The sequence below is a fragment of the Nycticebus coucang genome, chromosome 9 (assembly GCF_027406575.1).
Source record: "Nycticebus coucang isolate mNycCou1 chromosome 9, mNycCou1.pri, whole genome shotgun sequence".
NCBI lineage: Eukaryota > Metazoa > Chordata > Mammalia > Primates > Lorisidae > Nycticebus > Nycticebus coucang.
In genome coordinates this window covers 90,167,752-90,180,324 of record NC_069788.1, presented here as the reverse complement: position 1 = coordinate 90,180,324, position 12,573 = coordinate 90,167,752, and the positions used below count along the sequence as shown (strand labels likewise).

The following is a 12,573-nucleotide window of genomic DNA, read 5'->3' as shown; positions in this document are numbered from 1 at the left end:
AGTTTTAGTAGCTATTTTACAAATTTTCTGTATATTACTTAGGCTTTTTGCCATACACAAGTCTGTTTCTTTTTTCTTATGAAGAAAGACAATTTAACTTCTTCCTTCCTAATCTGTAAATCTTTTATGTCTTTTTCTTGCTTTATTGCACTGGCTCAGACATCTAACACATTGTAGGTATAAAAGTGGCGATGGTGAACATCCTGGCCTTGTTCCCAATTAGGGAGAACACATTCCTTCTTTCATCATTAAGTTTGATGTTATCTGCTACTTTTTCATAGAATCTCTTTATCCGGATGAGGAACTTTCCTTCTATTTCTAGTTGTTTGCTGATACATAGTAGTTTTAAATCATGAGCGGATGTTGGATTTGTGAGATTTCTACATGTATTGAGATACTCATGTGGTTTTGAAAATTTTGTTATATTGATTAATTTTTTAAAAATTAACCTTTTTTATTTTGAGATAATTGTAAATTCACATACTGTTGTAAGAAGTTATACAGAAATACCCATGTACCTTTTACCCAGATTCTCCCTGTAGTAACATCTTGTAAAACAATATTACAACATTATAATAAGGGTATTGATGTTGATACAGTAAAGATGCCTAAGATTTCCATCACCATAGGCTCTCTCACATTATACTTTTGTAGTCACACTTCCTTCCTTCCTGCTTTTATATCCCTTCTTAACCCCTGGAAACCATTAGTTTGTTCTTCATTCATATAATTTTGTCTTTTTGTGAAAGTTACATCAATGAGATTATATAGTATGTAAACTTTTGGGATTGATTTATTTTTCACTTAGCATAATTTTTTGGAAATTAATTCGGTTGTTATACATATCAGTAGTTTATTCCTTTTTCTTGCTGAGTAATATTTCTTGGTATGGATATACCACAGTTTGTTTAACCATTCACTCATTTAAGGACATGACTGTTTCCATTTTATTTTTATTGTTGTTGTTCAAATAGAGCTGTTAAAAGATTTCATATATAGGTTTTCAATAACCATTCATCCACAGGTTTTGTGCAAACATAGGTTTTCATTTCTTTGGAATAAATGCCTAAGAGTTAATCTCCTGGGTTGCATGGTGTTAGCTTTAGTTTTTAAAGAAGCTGCCAAACTATTTTCCAGTGTGGCTATACCAGTTTATATTCCCAATAGCAATGAATGAGTGATCTCGTTTCTTTGCTTTTGGTATTGTCATTATTTTTCTTTTAGCCATTCTAATAAATGTGTAGTGATACCTATTTACTTTGTATTTGCTTAAAGACAGGAATTGTGTTAAACCTGTGTGTATGAATTTGGGGGAGAATTGACATATTTATTGTGCTAAATTTCTCAGTGCATCAGCATAGAATGTCTCTCTAATTGTTGAGCTCTCCTTTGATATCTTGCATCAAAATTGTATAATTTTCAGAATACAAATCCTGTACATATTTTGTTAATATTTTATGTTTTTTATGATTATAAATGATAATGAATTTTTAATTTCAGCATCCGTGTGTTGAGTTTTGTCATATGTTTTTTCTGAATTGGTATGATTATGTGATTGTTTTTCTTCTTTAGCCTGTTAATGTAATGGATTATAGCAATTTTGAGCTTCATCAAATGAAGCTTCCTTCTAGGAGAAATCATTTAGAATGGTGTTAATTTTTTATTAAATATTTGGTATAATTTTCCAGTGAAGCCATCTGGGCATGGAGATTTTCTTCAGGAATTTGAAAACATGAATTCAATTTTGTTAATGGTTGTAGGACTATTCAGATTATCTATTTTATGTTGGGTGAGTTGTGGCTGGTTTATATATTTTGAGGAATCAGTCCATTTTGTCTAAGTTGTTCAAGTTACATGTATAGAATTAGTTGTAGCATTCTTATTATCCTTTTGATATCCACATAGTCTATGGTGATATCTAGTGTTTCAATACTGATGTTGGTAATTTGTGTCTTGTTTTTTGTCTGTCATTCTTGCTAGAGGTTAAGTGATTTTTTTTTTTTTGTAGAGACAGAGTCCTACTTCATCACCTGCAGTAGAGTGCTGTGGCATTACACAGCTCACAGCAACCTCCAACTCCTGGGCTTAGGCCATTCTCTTGCCTCAGCCTCCTGAGTAGCTGGGACTACAGGTGCCTGCCACAACTCCTGGCTATTTCTTTGTTGTAGTTTGGCTGGGCCGGGTTTGAACCCACAACCCTCAGTATATCGGGCCAGCACCCTATATACCCACAGGCACCGCCCTAGGTTAAGTGATTTTATTGATCTTTCAAAGGAACTAGGTCTTTATTTCTTCCCTTTTCTATGTTTTTTTTTTTTTAATTTTTGTTGATTTCCGTTCTTTATTATTTCCTTTCTTTGATTTGAGATTTTCCCTCTTCTTTTTTTTTTGTAGAGACAGAGTCTCACTTTATGGCCCTCGGTAGAGTGCCGTGGCCTCACACAGCTCACAGCAACCTCCAACTCATAGGCTTAAGCGATTCTCTTGCCTCAGCCTCCCAAGTAGCTGGGACTACAGGCGCCTGCCACAGCGCCCGGCTATTTTTTGTTTTTTTTTGCAGTTTGGCCAGGGCCGGGTTTGAACCCGCCACCCTTGGCATATGGGGCCGGCGCCCTACCGACTGAGCCACAGGCGCAGCCCAATTTTCCCTCTTTTCTAATGTATCCATTTAGTGCTATGCATTTCTCACTTTGAATTGCTTTAGCTGTGTCTCAGAAATATTTATTTATTTATTTATTTATTTTTTATTGTTGGGGATTCATTGAGGGTACAATAAGCCAGGTTACACTGATTGCAATTGTTAGGTAAAGTCCCTCTTGCAATCATGTCTTGCCCCCATTGTGTCTCAGAAATATTGATAATGTATGTTCATTTACATTTTAGTTCAACGTATTTTTTAATTTTCCTTGAGAGTTCCTTTTGACCTATGGACTATGTAGAAGGATGTCATTTAGTTTCCAGAGTTTAGGGATTTTTCTACCTATTATTTCTAATTTGGTTCCATTTTGGTCAGAGAAAACTCTGTATATTATTTCAGTTTTTAACAATTTGTTGAGGTTTGTTTTATGGTCCAGGACATGGTCTCATTTTGATATATCTTTTTGATATATTTTCTTGGGCACTTGGTTGGAATGTGTATTCTGTTGTGCTTTGGTGGTGTGTTATATAAATGTCTAATACAGTGGTTCTCAACCTTACTAATGCCTCCTAATGCCTCACACTTTAATACAGTTCCTCATGTTGTGGTGACCCCCAACCATAAAATTATTTTCGTTGCTACTTCAGAACTGTTATTTTGCTACTGTTTTGAATCATAATGTAAATATATGATATGCAGGATGTATTTTCATTGTTACAAAGGGGTCACCACCCACAGATTGAGAACTGCTGGTCTAATAGATCTTGATTGGTGGTACTGTTGAATTCTTTTGTATTTTTGCTGATTTTCTGTTCCATCAGTTGTTGAGAGAGGTATGTTGAAATCTCTGCTTGCACCTGTGTATGTATCTGTGCACATATTTCTCCTTTCAAGTCTATCAGTTTTTGCTTCACATATTTTGCAGTCCTTTTTGGTATGTACACATTGAGAATTGCTATGTCTTTTGGTATAGTGCCACTTTTAGCACTTTATAATGTTCTTATTGTCTCTGGTGATTTTTTTTTCTATGAGGTTTACTGTATCTGATATTAATATAACCACTCCTGCTCTTTTGTGTGTGTGTGTGTTAAAATTCTTTTGTGTGTGTGTGTTAAAATTTCAGATTAGATTACATTGTTTGCATTTGTTAGGTAAGGCCCAAGTTGTAGTTGAATCCTTTACCAAGGAGGTGTGCCACATACCCCTACATTCTAACTATTAAGTGAAAGCTTACTTTTCTTTTGATTCATGTTTCTATAACATATCATTTTTCATTCTATACTTTGAGCCTATTGATAATTGTTATATTTGAAATGAGTTTCTAGTTGACTGCATACAACTGAGTTATGTCTTTTAGTCTACTCTGCCAATCCTTGCCTTTTAATTTTTGTATTTAGACCATTTATATTTTATGTAATTGTTGATACTTAAGGGCTAGAGTCTGCCATTTTATTTTTTGTTTCTGTTTGTTCTCTTTCTTGTTTTTGTTTTCTTTTTCTTGCTTTCTGTTTTTCCACTAATTGCAGGTTAGTTAATAAAATTCACTGAATGTTCAATATTAAATATTCCTGACATCATTCATTCAGCTTGTTATCTATTCATCTATCCTTTCAAGAGATACTTACAGAACCTCTATGCTGGGCCACATATTATCATATTAAACATCATTTTTTCAGATTATTCTCTTTTTTAGTTCTTTAGCAGTGTATTTATTTCCTGTAGCCACTGTAACAAATTACCACAAATTGGATGGCTTTAAACATGGATGGCTAGAAATTTATTCTGTCACAGTTCTGGAGAGTAGAAGTCTAAAATCAAGATGTTAGCAGGGATCTAGGGGAGAATATTTTTCTTGCCTCTTCTATCTTCTGATGGTTGCCGGCAAGACCTCATTGTGGCTGTATCACTCCAGTTTCTGTGGTCAAATTACCTTATCCTATTCTGTTGTCTTCTATGAATGTCTCTTTTAATGTGAATTATTTTTGGATTTGGTCTACTTAGATAATCCAGGATAACTGCTTCATCTCAAAATCCTCTTAAAAATTAAGACAACATTCACGGGTTCCAGGATTAATTGTTTTTGTTTTGAGACAGAGCCTCAAGCTGTCACCCTCGGTAGAGTGTCATGGCATCACAGCTCACAGCAACCTCCAACTCCTGGGCTTAAGTGATTCTCCTGCCTCAGCCTCCCAAGAAGCTGGGACTACAGGCAGCTAACACAATGGCCAGCTATTTTTTGGTTGTAGTTGTCATTGTTGTTTGGCAGGCCCAGCTGGATTCCAACCCGCCATCTCTGGTGTATATGGCTGGCGCCTTAGCTGCTTGAGCTACAAGCGCCAAGCCAGGTTCCAGGATTAAGATGTAAACGTATCTTTTAGGAGGCCACCATTCAATCCCCTACAAGTGGCATTTTTTTATTTGCAACTTTACTTCTATATTTTTTACTCTTCTCTATTCCTTCTTGATATCATCTCTTAAAGGATTTAGCTAGGGAGTGGTGACAGCAGTAGAGTGATTATGGTATCCTACATTTCATAGCCTACCATATTGCAACAGAATAGAGAACCTTTCTTCACAGTAAGGCAGCTTTATTTAGAATCAGAATATGTTTCTTATCAACAGAATTTATAAACTTCTAAAGAAAAACTATATTACTTTAAAAAATTCTTTAAAATGTGTTAAGGTCTTAGGTATGTATTATAACTATAAATCTATTTTAAGAGATAAGTAAAAATAATTTTAAGTAAATATATATTTATGATATCAGCAATTCATGTTTAAATTGGTGTCAGTTAAGAATATATAGAATTTCCCGCTAAAGATGCCATATTTACTAGACTCTTTTTGATATGTGTATATATTTCAAGCACTTGCAGAATTTATGTCACTTAGGTTATATTTTAAGAACAAAACATTTTTGCAGTTTATGGAAATGGTTCAGAAGAATCTCAATACTCTTTTTGATGTATTTAGGCTACTCAGAATGCTTCTGAAATTATTTTGATAATGGATTAATAAATTTTACACCAAAAAGTATTGTATAAATATACCCTATTGACTTCTAGAGTATTGAGCATAACTCTAAGAAGTTTCTGGTAATTCATGGAGTTAGTCTAGTCCAATAGGTAATTTCATTATACCAAAAGGAAGTTGTGTAGTTTTCTGTAGTTGATTTTATTGCTCTCCCTGTTGCTTTGAATATTAATATTTTACCAGAATAAAATTTTATCATTTATAAAGTACAGTGAACTTGTAGGCAGAAAATGAGGTAGAATTTTAAAATATGTATTTAGCTGGGCGTGGTAGCTCATGCCTGTAATTCTAGCACTCTGGGAGGCCAAGGCGGGTGGATAGCCTGAGCTCAGGAGTTCAAGACCAACCTGAGTATGAGCCAAGACCCTGAGACCCTGACCCTGCAAAAAAGAGAAAAATTAGCCAGGTGTTGTGGCAGGCACCTATAGTCCCAGCTACTCAGGGGGCTGGGGCAAGAGTATCACTTGAACCCAGGAGTTTGAGGTTGCTGTGAGCTATGATGCCATAGCACTCTAGCCAGGGTGACTGAGTAAGAATCTATCTCAAAAAAAAAAAAAAAAGTTTTTAATAGACTTTTAGAAAGATGTGGATATAGAGTTTCAGAAGACATGTATAAATAGCACAAGTATAACTAATATCTTTATGTATTTGTTATAGGATTCATTTAGTGATATTTCAGTTCTGATTTTATTTTTATATTTAAATGATGTGTTTCAAGTTTAAAACTTTGTCAGAAGTATGGGTGCTTATCTTTCAAAACAGTAATTTTCATATTAATCCATGATTTTTATAACTGTGGACCAGGAATTGAGTTTATAACTACAAATTTAAAATTTTTGTTTTCTTTGTAAGTGCTGGTCAAGACGTGCAAGGAACGAGTGTGATCGCAAATCTTCCATTTTTGATGCGACAGAATCCTGCTGAGACACTTCGGAGAGTCTTGCCAAAAGTCAGAGTAAGTTGGTATGAAATAAGATTTGAATTTCTCATTTTTTTCCCATGTTAATGTTGTCATTGCTGGGAGAATATGTTGGAGATTTGATGGTTGATCTTTTGTGCCTAATAATTGAGTGGAATATGTATTATTATGTATATTATATTTTAAATTATGATGAAAATATTTAGGGAAATTTGCTGATGATAATGGAGAAATCTAAATCTTAAGTTGTCAAGTTTCCTTTAGTCATTTTCCCAGTAGAGACATTTTAATTAAGTATGCTTTCAGTAGCTCAGTAAAACCTCTTTTAATTATTCTTATAAAATCATAGGTATCTTATTTGCTGTTCTATTGGCTTAGATCTATATTAATAGTATTAGTTATATAATTTAACTGATATTCCTAATGATGATCCTATAATGACTTATGAAGAATCATTAAATAAAGACTCAATTATGGCCATCACAATTTTAGTTTTATATTTTATTGCTTTCTAAATTTCTTCAGAATTTTTTTGCTATGAACAAGAATAATCTATTACATTCTTCTGACTATTTAATACTTAAGATTAGTTATAATATTAATTAATATTTATTATTTATTTGCACCTATGTGCAAAGTATGCAAAGTACCGTTCTCCATAAGAACTTGAATGACAGCCATAAAAAAAGATGGGCACTTTACATCTTTTGTGGTAACTTGGATAGAGTTGGAGAATATTCTCTTTAGTAAAGTATCACAAGAATGGAAAAGCAAGTATCCAATGTATTCAATACTAACATGAAGGCAGTAGACAAGCTAATACATGCTCACACAAGAGAAAAACTCAATTTAATTCAAGTTGGGGGGAGAGGGGAAGAGGAAGGAGAATTGGTGTGCTCTTACCTCATGGGCACAATGTAAGGGTGTATTGCACACCCCCTGGGTGATGGACACTACTACAAAAGAGACCTTACCTAACAAAAGCAAACATTATAACCTGATTATATTAGATTATCCTCATATTAATCTGAAATTAAAAAAACAAAGAGCTTGAATGAACAAAACAGACACCAATCTATGTATCCTCCATGAGCTTAACTACTAATGGGGTTATGGAAGTTACGTATTAATGGGGATTGTTTTTGCTAATAGTGAGTTTTGTATGTTTTGCTTTTGTTTTCCATTTGACTATAACTTTTTTCATAATTTATTATTAATTTATATGTGATTAAAATACTGTAATTATCAGTCTGTCCTTGGGCTTTATTTTAAAGCATATATAGCATACAACCCTAGTTGTATGTGTAGTTACAGTAATTTAGATCAGGGATGTATCATGTTATTTTCACAAGATGCCCACATTTCTTGGCAGGCAATGAGAATTTTTTTTACTGGTTACAGTGGTGAATTGAGATGATATTTCTTTTGGCATTGAATATGATTCGAAAGTAAATCAAACCTTTTCATATGCATTTTTCCCAGAATTATATCATAATTTCAAAGGAATTAAGCCTACACAGACCAGATTTATTTTCACATCAATTTTTGATGATATTAAATGACCTGCACTTGTTAGTATGACACGTGGAAGTGCCAGTTAAACAACAGTAGAAGGGAACAGGTGTCTAGGTCCTCTTGCCTATGGAATTGATGTAAGTAAGCAATTATATTTAAAGCTAAACATATTGAGCACACTGTATACTCTGTGCTGAGCAGGCTAAATCTGGTCCACAGAGAGCATATTGTATGTTCAAAGTTTCACAATGCAAGAATAAAAGATGAAAGAGAGTAGTGGTCTCTAAGTTATTTTGCAAAAATCCCTTTGTTAGTGGGTTCACAGTAAAGGCAATTAAGTAACAACTCCCCCCAAACCTTAATTTCATGGGAATGCGTAAAAATATTGTACGATCCTATATACATATAGCATATTTATACAAAGAATCATTTGTGTAAATTCTAGTGTGTATCATACAAAACTATAAGGTATGCCTGAGTTATAGAAGATATGGTTTTAATAAACTTTTAAAGTAATTAGAATTCTTAATGGAGAAGATTAACTGAATAAATGGATACAAAGGAAGTATATTCTAACGAACATATGTATGTACTAAGAAAACCTTTATTTATTGCTGAATGATTTTGTTCATTTCTTTAGTTAATCAACAAGCACCAATTTATTTACAATCCTCATTTATCTTATCTGGTACTAAGTTTAGAAGAGATACAAAAAAGGTAGAAGAGTCCCAGATAAGATTCAGGAAGGGGCAGCACCTGTGGCTCAAAGGAGTAAGGCGCTGGCTCCATATGCCAGAGGTGGCGGGTTCAAACCCAGCCCCAGCCAAAAACTGCAAAAAAAAAAAAAAAAAAAAAAAAGATTCAGGAAGGCCTGAAGACTATGGAAAACAACTGCAAGACAAGAATAGTATTGATTTCCACTGGCCTTGAAAATGCTGAACAATGAGGCTTTTATAGATAGATTAATATATCTATAGGTAGCCACACAATCCCATTTCAAATGATAAAAACCTCTATTTTTGGGCAAATCATTTTAAAATCATTGTATTCAGACATTGTTAAGACTTACTGGTACTCCTGGCTAGTACTTCCTTCAATTCTGCCTTGCTCCTCTGAATGGGTACTTTCCAGTGATAAAATCATGACAAAAATCTCAGATAGCCACTTTATTCACTTTCGCTATGGCCATAATTTCTTAGTTATTTTTTTAGAAGAGCACTCTTGAGCATTTTCTAATAATGGCATTCTCATTCTTTTGTTAATATGTACCGAGTATTTCCATGTGGTAGGTCCTGTTCTAGGCACCAAGAAAACAACCCTGAAGAAAACAGACAGGGATTTGCCCTCAAGGAAGGCTACAGTCCTGAGAGGGAACAGACACTGAACAAGTAACCCTGTCTTCCCCCCTCCCAAAAGATATAACTGTCATTAGTGATAGGAGCTCTGAGTGTAAAGAACAGGAAATAATGAGATAAAGTAATAAAGTTACCTGGGATTGAGAGGGGCATTTGTGCACTGGATGATAAAGGAAAGCCTCTTCCAGGAGCTGAAAACTGAAGGAAAGGGAAGCAGCAGCCATTTGAGAGTCAGGAATGAGTAGTCCAGTCAAGGGAGAACAGAGGATGCCCCTAAGGTGAAAGAGCTGAGAGAGACAAGTGTGGTTGGAATATAATGGATAAGGGTGGGTATGGCTTGAAAACAGCTTAGAGAAATGGTAAGTGACAGAGTGTGCAAAAGTTGATTTTCATTCCCAGGATAGTGGAAAGCCATTAAAGACTTTAAGTAGGGCAGTTTATATTTTATAACAATCATTTTGGTTATTGTTTGGAGAGTGGTTTGGAATGAGACAATTTGGAAGCTTCAACACTGGTCCTTGTGGTATTTTTACTTATTTATTTATTTTTAAGAGACAAAGGTCTTTCTCCGTCATGCAGGCTAGAACTCCTGGGCTCAAGCCTTAGTCTTCTGAGTAGCTAGGACTACAGGAGTACACCATTACATCTGACTAATTTTATTTTCTGTAGGGAGAGGATCTTGTGAGGTTGCCTAGACTGGTCTCAAACTCCTAGCCTCAAGCTATCCTCCTACCTCACAGTCTCCTAAAGTGCTGGGATTACAGGGAAGAGCCACTCAGCCTGGCCCTTCCTGTTATATGACAGTGGCTAGTGTTAGGACAACTAATTAGGACGGTAGAGAGAAGCAGACATATCTGATATATTTATTGAGGTAGAATGAGCAGATAATGGATTAGATTTGGGAAATGAGGGAGGACTTTCTGATTTGAGCATTCATATAGTTCTGTTGGTTTTCAGTATCTTAGTTGATAGTCCGTTAAATCCATAGGGAAAAATGATAATTGAGTACTTACCTAGACTGGTGGTCTGTGAATGATTTCCTTTTAGGGAATTTAAAGATATGAACCATAAATATTTTATGTGAGAAGTTAATCATTCTCAAGATTCTTAGCACATTTATAATGGTAGTGTATGTAGCTTTTAGAATTCACCACTTACCTTACAGAACATCAAACAAAGTGATGGTGAAGATTTTGCTGGCCTTAAATATCATAAACTTCAATCAGTGGAATTTTTGTTTTGCTGCATTTGCATTTTGTCTTTACAATCATGATTAACTGAAAAATGTTTTTTAAAATAGGTTGCTATTTTTATTGTTTTAGAGGTGAAGGCATTTAAGGTTAAAAATAAAATGCCAGAAACAGAGTTAGGATTAGAATTGAACTAATCCATAGTATTTCCACAAGTTACTTTCTAACTTGCATCCAAAGTCAACAGTGAATGGTGGTATGATTAGGTCAGTCATCTCAAGGTTAAATTTTTTTTTTTTCAAGACATGACTGCAAGAGGGACTTTGCCTAACAATTGCAATCAGTGTAACCTGGCTTATTGTACCCTCAATGAATCCCCAACAATAAAAAAAATAAAAATAATATTAAAAAAATTCTTTTTTTTTAAGTTTTTTGAGGTACATGTGGGAAGATTTATTTTTCTTTTTAAAAAAAATTTTATTTTTAATTATGGGTATATGATAGTTATATTAGGGTTAAATTTAACTGAGAATTTAGAAAGGAAATATTTTGACCTCTAATCTAAATTTCCTACATATGGAAATACTTTTTAATTATAGTTGTTAACAATATTTTCATGTTACATGATATAACATTAGGGTATCCTTTGAAAATTAAATAGTTTTTTCCTGTGGTCTTTATTGATTGTTAATTATTTTTCCACAGTATATTATATTGAACTTTTAGATGTTAGATTTTAATATTTGATTTGAACTTCTGGTATTTAGAAGTGAGAGAATTTATTTGTCAAGATAAATTTCTAAGACACCTTTATAAAATTTAGAACAGTAATGATGTAATTACACCATCTAGTAAAGGTGACTCCATTATAATGCAGTTCAGAAAAAGCTACTACCTGTTGAGTTATTAAATTCATTTCATTGTTAAGTTATATTTTAGGAACCGAAATATATGTCATAAAATTATATAATAGAAAGTGTGCAATGCCAGAGACAGATTAAAAATAATTATAGTGGGAGTTCAGAGAGCAAGATGGCGGCCGAGTAACAGCTTCCTTGCATCTGGGCACCGTGAGTCCGGGGAGATAGGACTCCAGGCATCTCTGGCTGGTGGGATCTGCCTATCATCACCCCTGTGAGGATACAGAGAGTCAGTGAGAGACTTCTGGACCCCAAGAGGAGGACTAAAACAGTGGAAAACCGGCAAGTGGTCGTGTGTGTTCAATGGGTCTGAACTCGCCTGCAACTGTAAGTTCAGTAGCAGTGAGACTGCAAACCGGAAAGGCCTTACCTGTGAACTGTTTTGGTGTCTTTGGACTTGGCACTCAGTTGAACTGCCTTGGAGAGAGCCTGAGCGGGAATGCGGAGAACTTTGGCCGTTGTCTAGGGCCCCAGTCTGAGCCGCTGAGCCAGACGGAGCTAATAGTGGGCCACAGGGAGCCATTGTGAGCGATCTGCCCCGGCAAGCTCCACCCTCACGGTCACAGAGCTAGAATCAGGTGGGAGCTGGTAACCCAGCGACTGAGTAGCCTAAGGGTGGGTCTGAGCGGCCTTGAAGCGCTAACCCTCAGGGGCAGAGTGAGACCGGTTTTGGCACACTGGGTGAGTGGATAGCCACGTTAGCAGTGATTCCAGCGACAAGCACTTTCCTGGGAAAGCTTCTGCTCAGCAAGTTTACAAGTTCAAAGTGCCTTTTAAGTGGGCTGAAGAGAGATTTAGGGTGTCAACCTGCTGGGGTTTGAGAAATCAGCAGCCTTCAGTCGTATCAGTACTGTGATTAACATCTCATACCCCAGAAGACCACGTGTTGCCCAGACAATATTGAATGACATATACATACTGCTTTGTTTTTGGTTGTGTTTTTTTTTTTTTTTTGGTTTGGTTTTTTTTTTGTTTATTTTGATGTTGTTGATGTTGTTTTTTT

The 12,573-nt window shown here is 35.0% G+C and overlaps 1 protein-coding gene across 7 annotated transcripts in view; it reads left to right on the top strand.

Annotated features, from left to right (window-relative positions):
* Nucleotides 1-12,573, top strand: part of PPP4R4 (protein phosphatase 4 regulatory subunit 4) — a 134,085-nt gene that overhangs the window by 31,590 nt on the left and 89,922 nt on the right. For 6 of the 7 annotated variants that reach the window (XM_053602817.1, XM_053602815.1, XM_053602822.1 and 3 more), the window contains one exon: nt 6,524-6,626. In XM_053602817.1, coding sequence (XP_053458792.1) covers nt 6,524-6,626 — 103 coding nt within the window. Of the gene's footprint in view, nt 1-6,523; nt 6,635-12,573 lie in introns of those variants that run through there. The other variant, XM_053602820.1, reaches the window with a different exon arrangement.